The sequence below is a fragment of the Beta vulgaris genome, assembly GCF_026745355.1.
Source record: "Beta vulgaris subsp. vulgaris cultivar EL10 chromosome 3 unlocalized genomic scaffold, EL10.2 EL10_2_Chr3_s1, whole genome shotgun sequence".
NCBI lineage: Eukaryota > Viridiplantae > Streptophyta > Magnoliopsida > Caryophyllales > Amaranthaceae > Beta > Beta vulgaris.
This window is the reverse complement of record NW_026611040.1, coordinates 229,897-244,895: the sequence shown is the minus strand read 5'-3', so window position 1 is coordinate 244,895 and position 14,999 is coordinate 229,897. Positions and strand designations below refer to the sequence as shown.

Here is a 14,999-nt window from a genome sequence, read left to right as displayed (position 1 = left end):
CACGATTTAGTGAATATGTATAAGTTACGAGTTTTCATGAGTATATACATTAAGTTAAATTTTCCAATAATTAATTTATCTTGTTCACATGACTATAAATTAAATCAAGTTTTTATGATTGTCGTTAGAGTTGAAGAATTGAAATAGTATTTACTTTTAACAAGTTGTACATGAATTTCTGATGTAAGAGTTAGATAATTTATCGCATTTAGATTACTTCTTAGTGTGTTTATCATATTTTAGGCCCAAATAACAATGATCAGGTTCATATATTAATTGAGCCCACTAATCAACATTTAAAAGTAACGTAATTACTAGTTCAAGAGAGACAACAAGAAAGAGAGAAATAAAGGTAACAGAACAGAGTTCTATATACCTTGCGACAGAGGGCGTGCGACAGCCGTGCTTCGCCGGAAATGGAGGCTGCAACGCAGCACTTGGTGAGGGTCGAGGTGGCGGAACCGCGAAGGTGGTTTCTTTCGTGGTGGAGGCTCGACGCAGGTGGGTTTGTGAGAGAAAGGGTGCTGCGGTGGTTGTGCGAGAGGAAGAAAGGAGTGCGTGAGAGGCGTGGGTGGGTCGCTGGTGGTTGGAAGAAGTGCGGTGACTGGCGGCAGACTTAGGTGGCGAAGTGGTGGTGCGGTGGTGGTCTCCCAAAAACAGAGGAGGAAGCAAGCAGTGGTTTAATTTTTTTGTATTAGTTTTGGCTTAATATTAACTCCAAAATTTCTGATTTTCGGTTTTGTTTTGTGTTGGCAAAACTTGGGAATCGATTGGTATTTATAGAACTTGTTGGAGGTTGCCATTGCCTTGCTGTTCAGTTCATAATTCAAAGCTTATGAACTTTGGTCAAGTTTCATTAATGAAGGAAGATTGAGAATTCAAACTTTGAGGCTTCTTCCAGATTTTGTGAGATATTGTGGCAAGCTTTATTGACTAATGAAGAAGATGAGCGTTGTAGTATTGAATTGAAGTGTTTGATTTCAAGTGTGAACACTTCAAAAAAAAAAAAAATTTTGCCAGAGAAAGAAAATGGAGGAAGGAAGAAGATGGCTAGAATTTTAGACTCATAGGGGCACTTTTGTAATTTCAATTTTTACTTAAGTATATACTTGTTTTATTGTCCACAAGTTAGATTAAATAAAGGAAACTTAAAATAGCTTATTATGCATCTTAATATCTATAAATCTTGTTTTTTTTTGTTAGTTTGAAAAATATTTAATTTATAATTAATCCGATATTTAGTATTACTTAAATACGGGATATTACACTTCATCTCTCTCACTCAAACACTCTATGACTCTCTCATCTCTTTCGCATCTCATCTTTCTCTCACTTACCTTCAATTCTCTTTCGAATCTCAACAACAAAAGGGTTCGCGGTGTTCTGTGGCGAAGGTAGAAGGGGATCTCCAGCATACAAGATCTCGTCGGCGATTGCTTTCCTTATTTACTTCGATCGGCCCATTTCGACGTGCACGAACACAGGGAGGAGAGAGAAACGAACACAAAGGACGAGCACGAACTGAAAAAAAGTTAACCCTAATTTTCAATTGCGAGATTTTGTAATTAGTTTTATTTCTAGAAATTCAAGGAAAAGGTCAAGTTTAACTTTTTTTTAGTTTGCATCTCATCAGATGTAAAAATTTCTGTTTTTGTATAATTTCTGTAACTGTGTAATTGATTTTTTTTTCCTTTTTGTTGATTTGCTAATTTTTCTGTCATTTTTGTATTATTTTGTAATTTTTGTATTATTCTGTAATTAGGTTTGGTAAAAATACAATTTTGTATCCAATCTAAAAATTTAACTTTTTTCCAGTTTAGTTTCTGAATTGCTGATTTGAATTCATTATTAGGTTGTGGATGAATTGGGCGTGAATTATAATGCTGATGATTTAGCCTCGTTGTGGATGAATTGTGCGTGGTTGATTAGCCTCATGTGCGTCGCACATAGCACTACATGCGACTCACATGAGCTTGGCTGCTGGGATTGAAAAGCCTCATGTGCGTCGCATGTAGTGCTATGTGCGACGCACATCAGTCATCTGGGTCGCATTTTAGTCTTCATGCGACGCAGATGAGTCTTGCCTCTATGACATGGGCAAGGAGTCATCTGCGTCGTATGGTAGGTGGAGTCCGACGCAGATAGCTAATTAAAAGCGTCGCGCTGTTGTCCGACGCAGATCCTGTATTCTGATCTGCGTCGAGGCCTGTGGCGTCGGACCTATGTACGACGCAAATAGGCGTCTCGCATCCGACGCAAATCGTCTATTTTGTACTAGTGACACTTTGATATTTTACACTATTAACAAATTTCACTTTGACCATCATTTGTTATTTATACGCGGATAAAAATATAGTCATGTGGGATCTTGTTAAATTTATCATAACATGTATTTTATTAATATGTACTTTTTATAATTTTTACAAATACAAAACTAAAGATATATGTACTCAAAATTTTACATTAGCATGTACGAAAAGTGTAAGTGCGTAAATTAAAATGAAACGGGCAGACATGCATTTTGAACAAACGAATGGTCATCATCATTGATTGTTGTCAAAATTGAACACGTGGAGTATGCTTGCTTTTCTTTTCATTGATGTTCTTCAAGACAGTTCAACTCTAATATTTGTTGGAACAAAAATTTGATTGGTAATAAAAAAAAATTGGGGCAATAATTTTTGTAATAAAATTATACTAATGATTATAAAAAAAATTTAGCTATAAATTGAGTCCAAATTTGATGTATTTTACCATACTTCTTCTCAAACTATTTTCCTTTCTAATTAATTTATCCTACAATGTCGTGTTATTGTAGTTAAATTAGAATCATATATTCAATATCATTTAATCAGTATATATTAATTAGCTTAATCTTGTTAACGCAATTTAATTAGCATAACTTGTAATTATATAAATTGTAATTTTTGAATTACTCATACTCTTTTCGTTTTTATATGTAATTGTTGCTTTGTAAATATGGTTTAGAATTATTGGTTTGTAATTCTTGTTGTTGTTGTTGTCATCCTTGTATATTGTTGCTGGCCACTAAAAGCATTTGTACTCAACTCGTCTCATCAAGGGGGTAAAACCGGATCAGTTAATGATATAACGTATTCAGTTTTCTTTCCTTGACTAGATCGGTTGAGCAGGAAGAACAAAAATTATGAGTTAGTTTGACCGTATTAAAGAGTGTCAATGATAGTGATTGTTTCTGACTTTTCAGGTGGACGTCATATATACTGTTTCTTTTAAGAAAAAGGTCAAGATATTTTGTCCATTTAATTTTTTGATTGAAGTATTTGATCAATATACCATTTTAAACTTGTTTAGAATGTCAAGTTGAATTGAGAAATGATTCTTAAATTATTTTCTTTTGTAATTTTTTTCATTCCATTAATTAGATTATTAAGTATAATATAGTATTTTCACAGGGGGGACACCATCTTTCTCCCCTTTCCCTTATACTTCCTCCACTTCAAAATAGTTGCACCATTTAGCATTTGGTCACTATTTATGAACCAAATTTGACAAGTTTTTTCTCACCATTATATAAGAAAAAACATAGTCAAGTGGGATCTTGTTAAATTCGTCTCAATATAAGGATTTCAAATATCAACTTTTTATAATTTTTACTTATACGCAACTATAGATATTAACGTATAAGAAAGCGTAATGTAAAAAACCAAACGATGCAGCTATTTTGAAACGGATGAAGTATAATAGGGATAGAGTCCCCAATGAACTGGGAAATGTGGGAAGAAAAGAAAAACCAGTAGGAAAAAGATGGAAGTATATAAGCCATATTATTTTCCTGAAATACATCTTGTATCCACATTCCCTTCATTATATCTCTAATTTTTTGTTAAATTTTTCTTTATTTCCTGAGGATTTTTTTACTTCTCAACTTAACAAAAGAATGAATATGAAACAAAGTATGGAGAAGGAATCAAGCCTCAAAGCTGATGAATCTCTGATTCAATGCCTTGAAAACAAAATTGCCACCTCAAGTTCTCCAATTTCTTCCCTAATCTACACCCAAGAAAACCCTTCTTATTCCACTTTTCTTAACTCTCGCATTCATAATCTTCGATTTATCAAAGCAACAACACCAAAACCACTTGTCATTGTAACCCCTACACATGCATCCCACATACAAGGGGCAATACAATGGGCAAAACAGCAAGGCCTACAAATGAGAATCCGAAGCGGGGGGCATGACTATGAGGGCTTATCTTATGTCTCTAATGCCCCTTTTTTCATTCTTGACTTAGTTAACCTTCGCTCCATTGATGTCGATATCGAGGAGGAGACAGCATGGGTGCAAGCTGGAGCAACTCTCGGAGAAATGTGCTATGAAATTGCTAAGAAGAGTAAGACTCATGGATTCCCTGTTGGGGTGTGCCCTAGTGTTGGTGTAGGGGGACACTTTAGTGGGGGAGGATATGGAAATATGATGAGGAAGTATGGACTTACCATTGATAATGTAATTGATGCTCAACTCATTGATGCTAATGGTAGGTTCCTAAACCGCAAATCAATGGGTGAAGACCTATTTTGGGCTATAAGAGGAGGTGGAGGAGCTAGCTTTGGGGTTATACTTTCTTACAAGATCAAGTTAGTCCCAGTTCCTGAAGTTGTGACAGTTTTTCGCGTCTCACGGACCATGGAAGAAAATGCTATCAGCATTGTCCTTCAATGGCAAGAGACTTCAAGCATAATAGATAATGACCTCTTTTTGAGGCTAACGATGGATGTCATAGATGGAGGTGATATGATCAATAAGGGAAAAAAGACGGTGAGGGCGACGTTCATTGCATTGTTTCTAGGTGACTCTACAAGGCTTAACTCATTGATGAGAGATCAATTTCCTAAACTGAAATTGCAAGAGTCCGATTGCCATGAAATGAGTTGGATTGAGTCTGTTCTATTTTGGGCGGACTATCCTAGTGGTGCTCCGTTGGAGGTGCTCCTCCAGAGGACACCTAAAACTTTGTCTCATCTTACAAGGAAGTCCGATTACGTGAAAAAACCCATCCCAAGAGAAGGATTGGAATTTATATGGGGTAAAATGGTTGAGCTAGAAACTCCAAGGCTCACATTCAACCCATATGGAGGAAGAATGAGCGAGATTTCTGAAAATGAGACCCCTTTTCCACATAGAAAAGGCAACTTGTACAAGATTCAATACTTAACCAACTGGGATGAGGAAGGGAAGGATAAAGAGAAATACTACATTGATTTAACAAGGAAATTATACATCTACATGACTCCGTACGTGTCCAAATACCCAAGACAAGCATATTTTAACTATCGGGATTTAGATTTAGGGGTTAACAAACATGATGGTATTAGCAGCTTTTTGGAAGGGATGAAGTATGGAATTCAGTATTTCAAGGATAATTATGATAATTTAGTGAAGATTAAGACCATCGTTGATCCTGATAACTTCTTCAACAATGAGCAAAGCATTCCTGCTCTTCCCACGTGAATTAAATGAATATCATCTTAATTTGTTATAAATAATTATTGTTTTTTAATGGTCTGCGAGCCTATGAAGTAGTTTGCGTGTTATATTGTCGGTTGTTCTATGTGCTAAGAATAAAAGGGAAATTCTACATTGTAATGTCAAATATTTTTAAGTTTCTATATGTTAGCACTTTTCAGATGCAATTATATGTGGTAGCTCCAAATTTTTTAGTTATTCTATCATATAGACAAATATAGCCTTCCAATCATGAACAAGTATGAAAGCATTTACAGATAGACGATGGTATCAACTCCCCATTGTGTATTGCTAGTTATTGGATATAAAATGGATTTGTTTTTGTTTGTTCCTGCAAACCCAATAGTTCCATTATTACCAACAAAATAGAACAAATATCAACCCTTGTTTCGAGATAATCCATGGTACAAAAGCTTATTTAGTGATTTGATGTTTAACATGTGTTATTTCACGTTTAATTTCTTAACTAAGGTTAGTGCCTTAACCTAAGTTGTTATAATGCTCTGCCCACTTTTAAGTTCAAGTGGGTCCAATTTGTATTATTTGGGTTAAGATTTCATGAATTTCGTATTTGGGTGAAAAGCTCAATTTTTTAGTTACATGGAACCATCTCAAAATAAGAAGAGCTATTATAAGCTTGATTGACTTCACCGTTAGAATATATGCATATATATTCTTGTATATTGTTAATATCTTGGTGTATATTTAGTTTCCTAGATTATAGCCTTAATGTTAGCATCATGAGTTGTATATTATGTTGAGAAGTTGAATGAGAAAATCACGGAAAACATTCCTTTCATGGTATCAAGTCTAGGGTTCTTTTCTCTTCCGCTGCCCCTAGTTGTTCCGTCCAGTTCATCTCTTCTTCTACCTTAAGTCACTCCACCATGACTGAGTCTAAAATCTCCTCCTTTCACCCTGCTCTCACTGTCTCTAATATTAAAATTTTCATTCCTATTGTATTTGAGATAGAGAACGTTCAATATGGAACGTGGGCGGAACTCTTTAAGATTCACGCTCGGTCTCACCGAGTCATCCATCACATCATCAAACCGGCTGCCGATAAAGCACCGAAGGCTCCATCTACTGATGATGAGAAAGAACTTTGGTCGACTCTTGACGCGACCTTTTTCAATGGATCTATTCGACTATTTCGAATGACCGAATAACCACCATTATTAAACCAGATTCTACTGCTATGGCCGCTTGGGATCGCCTTCGCGATATTTTCCAATATAATCATAATTCTCGCGTCGTCACTCTTGAACAAGAGTTCTCCACCACTCAGATGGATGACTTCCCTAACGTTTCGGCATACGGTCAAAGGCTCAAGAGCCTTTTCGATCAATTAAAGAATGTCGGTGCGCCGGTTTCCGATAGTTGTCTTGTCTTACAACTTGTCTCTGTTCTCTCAAGGCTTATAAAAATGTGGGGACGTTAATACGTCAAAGCTCTCCTCTTCCTCCTTTTTACAAGCTCGGTCGATGTTAACCTTGGAGGAAGTCGGGTTGGCCAAGGAAGCTGCCACCGGGACTGCTGCAGCAATGGTGGTAGCCTCTCCTAAGGAGTTAGATGACACTCCTCCCTCTCATGACAATGCTGGTCATAATCGTGGCCAGAAACACCACCCTCGGCATCATGCGGGTGGCAAAAAGGGGGGCCAGCAGCGTGGTGGCTCCGGTGCCGGGAAAGGTGACCGTGGTGGCGGTCAGTCTCAGGGTGGTTCCGTCGGCGGTCCTCGTAGCCTGCAGCAGCAGCCTTCCTCTTGGCCTCATGTCGGGCCGTGGTCTACGTACCCACAAGGAACTGCATAGAGTTGGCCTTGGGCCCTCCCTCCTTGTCCTTATCCTACTACTACTTGCGCCCGCCCTCCTTCTGGCCCATATCAGCAGCAGCCTGGGATACTTGGGTCACGTCCTCCACAAGCTTATACTACTACAGCTCCTTCTTCCTATGCTTTTACGGATATTGAAGCGGCTATGCACACTATGTCTCTCACTCCGCCTGATGCAAATTGGTACATGGACACTGGGGCTACTTCTCATATGACCTCCACTAACGGTACACTCTCATCTTATTTTAATTTGAGCAATAAAAATGGTATTACTGTTGGAAATGGCATTTCTATTCCAGTTCGTGGTTACCGTCACACTACATTATTATCCCCTAATCCTCTTTTAGCTTTACAAAATGTCCTTCATGCTCCCCAACTCATTAAGAATTTAATATCTCATCGCAAATTTACCACTGATAATTCTGTCACTGTTGAGTTTGATCCTTTTGGGTTTTCTGTGAAGGATTTTCATACGGGGTGCCCATAATGAGATGTGATAGCCAGGGAGATCTTTATCCTATTACCACCACACACACTGGTTCCACATCTCCTTCTACCTTTGCGGCTCTTGATTCTTCCCATTGGCATGCTAGGTTGGGTCATCCTGGAGCTAATGTTTTGGATTTTCTTCGAGTTAATAAATGTATTTCATGTTCCCGGACTAGTAGTTCTATTATTTGTCACTCGTGTGTTTTGGGCAAACAAATAAAATTACCATTTTACTCATCACCTTCATGTACTTCCATGCCTTTTGATATTATTCATAGTGATATTTGGACTTCTCCTATGCTTAGTTCATCGGGACATCGATATTATGTGCTTTTCTTGGATGATTTAACCAAATTTTTGTGGACTTTTCCCTTAGCCAAAAAGTCACAGGTCTTTGATGTATTCTTAACATTAAAATCTCATATTCGAACTGAATTTGCACGTGATATTAAAACTGTTCAATGTAATAATGGGAGAGAGTTTGATAATAATTCTTTTTGGTCGTTTTGTAAGAAACATGACATGTCTTTCCGTCTCTCATGTCCCCATACTTCTTCCCAAAATGGAAAAGCTGAAAGAAAAATTCGTTCTATCAATAATATCATGCGCACTCTTCTTGCTCATGCATCTATACCCCCATCCTTTTGGCCTCATGCATGCATTGCAAATGGCCACCTATCTTCATAATATCTTGCCCAGTAAGCTTCTCACCGTACCCATTCATCTCCTTTGCAACTATTATATCAAAAGGATCCTTCCTACTCCCATCTTCTTGTGTTTGGGTGTCTGTGTTATCCTCTTTATCCCTCCACCACAATCAATAAATTGCAATCCCGCTCTACTCCGTGTGTGTTCTTGGGATTCCCACCCAACCATAGAGGCTACAAATGTTATGATCTTTCATCTAATAAAATCATCATTTGTCGTCGTGTATTATTTGAAGAGTCTATTTTTCCCTTTGCTAAGTTGCATTCCACAAACTCTACCTCCTATGATTTTTTAGATGATGGCTTGTCTCATTACTTGGTGCATCATTTAATTCAGCCCAAAGTCACACAAACTCACTCCACTCCTACTGATTTGGCCTAGCGTAGGGATTCAACTCCCCAGGCCCAGCGTTTGGCCCAGCGTGCTGCTACCCAAGCACCACACTCATCTCCTTCTGGCCCAACTCCTTCCCTTGACCCAGACACGCCTTCTATTCCCCCTCCTACACTTCGGCCTAGTAGCGTGTCTTCTCCCTCTTCTCCCTCCAATGCTCCTCCTTCAAGCCCATTAGCTAGCCTGCCTAATCTTGCTCCCACTGGCCCATCTCATTTCCAGCCTTCTTCCACCCAGCCCTCACGTATTGTGACCTGCAGCCAACGAGGAATTTTCCGTCCCAATCCCAAGTATAATTTCCATACTTCAGTGACGAAATCTCCCCTCCCTCGTACCCCATTAGCTGCCTTACGTGACCCGAATTGGAAAATGGCCATGGATGATGAATTTAATGCTCTAATTAAAAATGAGACCTGGGAGTTAGTACCTCGTCCTCCTAATGTGAATGTTATTCGCTCTATGTGGATTTTTGCTCATAAAGAAAAAGCTGATGGTGAATTTGAGCTGCATAGAGCTTGTCTTGTAGGTGATGGTAAAACTCAACAGGTTGGCATTGATTGTGGTGATACTTTCAGTCCGGTAGTCAAACTGGCTACCATTCATACTGTTCTTAGTCTTTCTCTCTCTAAGAAATGGCCTCTTCATCAGTTGGATGTTAAAAATGCCTTTTTTCATGGTGAACTCAAGGAAACGGTCTACATGCATCAACCTATGGGTTTTCCCGATCCAAATCATCCTGATCATGTATGCTTACTGAAAAAGTTTTTATATGGTCTTAAGCAGGCGCCGCGGGCTTGGTACAAGAGTTTTGCAGATTTTGTTGCTTCATTGGTTTTCATAACAGTAACTCTGATAACTCTTTGTTTATTTATCGTAAGGGCTCTGAGATGGCTTACCTATTGTTATATGTGGATGATATCATCCTCACAGCTTCATCTGATGCTCTTCGGTGTTCTATCATGTCTCATCTCAACTCAGAGTTTGCTATGAAGGATTTAGGTCCTCTACATTATTTTCTTGGCATTGTTGTTACTCGTCATAAGGGTGGATTGTTTCTCTCACAACGCAAATATGCCGAGGACATTATTAACCGTGCCGGTATGGCTACCTGTAAGCCTAGTTTGACTCCAGTTGATAGCAAACGGAAACTTAGTGCTAGTGTAGTACTCCATATGATGATCCGACTCATTATCGTAGTCTTGCCGGGGCTCTTCAGTATCTCACCTTTACTCGGCCAGATATCTCATATGCGGTTCAACAAGTTTGCTTACACATGCATGACACACGCACCGAACATATGCACTATCTCAAATGCATTGTTCGTTATATTCAGGGTACTCTGGATCATGGCTTACATCTCTATCCCTCCTCATCTACCTCTCTTATCTCATATACTGATGCTGATTAGGGTGGGTGTCCTGATCCTCGCCGCTCTACTTCCGAATATTGTGTGTTCTTAGGAGATAACTTGATTTCGTGGTCCTCTAAGCGCCAGTCGACTCTATCTAAATCCAGTGCTGAGGCCGAATATAGAGGCGTGGCCAATGTTGTCTCCGAGTCTTACTGGATTCGTAACCTTTTTCTTGAATTGCATTGTCCTCTATCTAAAGCTACATTAGTTTACTGTGATAATGTCAGTGCCATCTATCTTTCTGGTAATCCCGTTCAACATCAGCGCACCAAGCACATAGAAATGGATATTCATTTTGTTCGTGAAAAGGTGGCACGTGATCAAGTGCGCATCTTACATGTTCCATCCCGATATCAAATTGCCGATATCTTCACCTAGCTAAGGGTCTTCCTCTCATCTTATTTGAAGACTTCCGGGACAGCGTTAGCGTTTCATCCTCCTCCCGCTTAAACTGCGGGGTTGTGTTAGAATATATGCATATATATTCTTGTATATTGTTAATATCTTGGTGTGTATATTTAGTTTCCTAGATTATAGCCTTAATGATAGCATAATGAGTTGTATATTATGTTGAGAAGTTGAATGAGAAAACCACGGAAAACGTTGCTTTCATTCACGATAAGTATGAGTTTACAAAACACTTTTGAGTTTTGGTAGAAGACATAATTTAAGTGGATATGTTATTTACCATACCTTGAATGCTCCATGGATCGGACATTAGAAAAGACCTCGTAGGTTATTAATAATGACTAAATCATCAAATATTTTCCCATCTACTTTTTATCTTAGGATAACAAGTAAGCCAGTAAAAATATAAATTTTCAATCAACAATGTAGAACCTTAAAGAAGACATAAGAAGATAGTATGGCAGTGGAAGAAAGTAAAGCACAAATTGATATTCATTTTTTGTTTCCTTGCAATAATTTCACCAAGTACAAGAAGCATATAAGTATATTACTTGGCACCCTCCTCCCAATGGACATTATTAATTAAACTTTGACAGCTATGTTAGTCAATTATCTGCTGCAGCCGAATCTATTATTCGAGATTATCGATCTTGGCCACATTGTTCAAGCGCATACATGTTGATTTTGCCACACATCCTCCCTCATGGCCAAATCTTGGGACTCAAAAATGGTCTTCTACTAGCAATTCAGAGAATTCGAGGCATCTGTATGGAAGGAAATAACCAAGCCGTAATTCGTATTCTGCAAGGGTCCGACTCATGCATATGCATGGTATATTCAGACTCTTCTTATGGATGATTTTCGTTTCATTCTTCACCATTTTAATGAAATTATTAGCATTGTCTATAGAAAAAGCAAATAGTGCGGCAGATTATCATCAAAAAAAGTTCACTCCATTATTGTTGCTTCTATGGATGTAACTGTTGGTTGAAACACGAACTTATAGAATAGTTTTGTTATTCTTCATTCATTAGTTGTCTCCAGGGAGAAAGGTTCCCTAATCTCTATTATACCTCAAAAAAAAAAAATGGTATTCCTCAAATAACGAAAAAGCATATAAATAGAAAAGCATATAACCTCCTAAGTCCAATAATGGATAGCAACATAATCCCCAGATTTAGTCTATGTTATTGACCATTATACAAACAAAACTTATATGCACCTGGTGCAAACTAATTTTTAGACCAAATGGTTATATATGTGATTTATGAAAAAATAATTGTCACTATGTTAAAAAACCGTGGACATAAAAGAGGCAATTAGTTGTAAAGATGACTATAAGGAAAAAAGAAAGTTGTATATATGTGATAAAGGTGTTAATTTTAATTTTTGAAGTTGGCAAGTGGCATAAAGCCACGAATTTTGAAGTAACATATTTTGGTCAAGAGTTTAATTTTGGGACATTAAATGAGATAACCCTAATATTTAGGTATTTTATAAAATATCCTTATATTTACATGCATGCTTTTGGTAAACCTAAACTTGTAAAATATCATTGAAATTGAGAGAATAACTAATGTTGTTAACTATTGATATTTTAAAACAAAAATAACTTAACTTTTTTATAATAAAATAAGGTTGATCTTTCTCTATCTTGTTCTGCTGTTGAGAGAAATCGTTTTTAGAGGTTATGATAAGAAATACCAGTAGAATAATTGTGTATTGTTGCAATTAAATTGATGCGAGTTGTACCCATATGCAGCAATAAACCGCGGGAAAAGAAAATAAATACATAAAACCTATTATTATTGCTTTTTTTCCAGAAAACCGTAGCAGTATATTCAAAAATTACCATTTTCATTTATTTCTGCCGGCAGCAATATCTTTATGTTACTTATAAATAGAGGCTAGGGTTTGCTATGCGTTGTTTGACCACTATATTCTCACTCTTCCCTTATTCCATGCCTCTCACTCCTCCCTTATTCTCTCTCATTCCTCCATTCTCTCTCACGACTCTCACTCCTCCCTTGTTCTCTCTCACTCCTCTCATTCCCTGCTTCGCACTCCACTCCTTCTTAAATTCGGCAATCTCCTTCATGGTCGAAATCGTGTCTCTCACTCCTAAATCAAGTAAGGTTGCAAATTTCAGGCGAAGTTTAATGGTCGAAATCGTGCCTCTTTCACCCTCCTTCATGGTTCGAAATCACGCCTCTTTCACTCTCCTTTAGAGCATGGCCAATGCATGATCCAAATTTGGGATCATCAATTACTTTATTCATTTCTCACTCTTCCACCTCATTCATGATCTACAATTAGTTTTTATGATCTCTTGACCCCCAATGGATGATCTATAATTTTAGATCTTCACATTCTCTTTTCTACTTTTACCATAACCCATCATATATTCTCTCTCCTCAATCTCCTTCCCATCCTATCTTTTTTATTTATTATGAGTTATTTAAGAATTAATTAATGATTATTGAATGTAAATAATTTTTATGTTAGTGATTGAAAACTATTAGTTAAAAATAATTTTGTTAATGTTGTACATAATTGGATATGGTAATTAACTTAATATTATCGATTCAAATATATAATCAGAAAAATATAATAATAATAATAATAATAATAATAATAATAATAATAATAATAATAATAAAATATTTCATTCAACAATATAAATCACACATACAGATAGAATTACATAACTAATTTTTTTAGGAGATATTTTTTTTTTTGGGGGTAGATAAATGAAGAAAGGAATCAAATATGACTTTCAATAACAAAATGAGCTAAAAATAAGTTGTGTAAAAAAAGCTCAATATTAGTCTTTATATTATAGACCAAAAAAATAGAGTTATTGGTGCTTTTTAAAAGAGAAAAAAATTGAAAATTGAAATATGTCGGTTGCAAAAATTTGCAACGTTAACAATTACAAATAATCCTAGCCGTTAGATTGAGAGAAATGAGGGGCGTTGGATGGTCCATGCAGCAGCAGTGGACCCCACTTCATTTTGAGCCTCCTCTCCCCTTGTGCCATTTGGCAACAAACTCCCTTTTGCCTTGGCATTTTGAGATCGTTCCATGATCTGAGCAACACTCTCTTTCCTTCTTTTTTTCTCTCTCCTATTTGTTTAACGGGGTTTTTTTTTTTTTGATAAGTAAGATGATTGTATTAAAGTTCAGATAACACCAACAATACAACTCAGGAACCTTCCACAAGCAAACCATCTAGGATGGACTCCAAGGGAAGTAACAATCAAAACAAACTAATTACAAAGACTCAATCCACTCCTTATCCCTACTGCTAACTTTCTTAGGCAAACAACATAAACTTCTAGCCTTCACTATATTTTGTATATGCTTTACAGTATAGTTAATACTCTGTACTTTATGTACCCAATAAGCTTCATTCCCTACCCTCCATATGCAGTAAGCTATAGCTTCCATAGCAGCAGCCTGTACAAATCTTCTAATCTTGGATCATCTTCTTCTCCTAGCTATCCAATCAATGATCTGAAAAAAGCTTAAGCTCTGGTGCTGAACACCACACCAAGCTTTGATCTTACTAACACACTCTTTACTAAAATGACAATTGAAGAACTGATGCTCATGAGTTTCAGCATGATCCCCACATATCAAACATAGTTCATCTTCACACACACCAATGTTGTGCAGTTTTTCCTTTGTTTGTAGTCTATGCTGCATTATTAGTCAGGAACAAAATTGATACTTTGGCAAACCCAATCTGCCCCACACTACCTAACTCCAAATCAATTTTTCATGCTCACCTGTTAACTTCATATACACAAACTAAATTGAGTATGTCTGCATTTGCTGAATTTCAGAAGAAGTGAAATGTTGCTTGATCATTTCTTTGGTATTGCATAGCTGTCTCCCATACCAACTGCACGTATTCTTGGGCTTAGCTTGTAACTCCACCAAACATCTTGTTTAACATAGATGTTGTGCACCCATTTCACCCAAAGATTATCTACTTTCTTCTCAACAGCCCATACATACTTTCCAAGAGCTGCAATGTTCCAGAGCTGAATGTTTCTTACCCCTAAAACACCTGCATACTTAGGCGTGCAGATTTTCTGCCACTTCACATAGCCAGGCTTACTACTAAAAGTATCCCCTGACCAAAGGAAGGCTCGACAATTTTTTTCAATCTTAGAAGCACATGTTTAGGAAGCATGAAGACTTAAGCCCAATAGGAATGCATAATGAGGAGAACATAATTTATT

At 37.2% G+C, this 14,999-nt stretch overlaps 1 protein-coding gene across 1 annotated transcript; it reads left to right on the top strand.

Moving 5' to 3' along the window:
• The first annotated feature begins 3,764 nt into the window (after positions 1 to 3,764).
• LOC104884607 (berberine bridge enzyme-like 8) lies at positions 3,765 to 5,647 on the top strand. The gene has a single exon (XM_010669293.4). It carries the CDS (start codon positions 3,920 to 3,922, stop codon positions 5,489 to 5,491), a length of 1,572 nt encoding a protein of 523 aa, XP_010667595.2. The 5' UTR covers positions 3,765 to 3,919; the 3' UTR covers positions 5,492 to 5,647.
• Positions 5,648 to 14,999: the final 9,352 nt, after the last annotated feature.

Coding starts and splice junctions, on each gene's coding strand:
- LOC104884607 (XM_010669293.4), top strand. CDS start 3,920: ATGAATATGAAACAAAGTATGGAGAAGGAATCAAGCCTCAAAGCTGAT.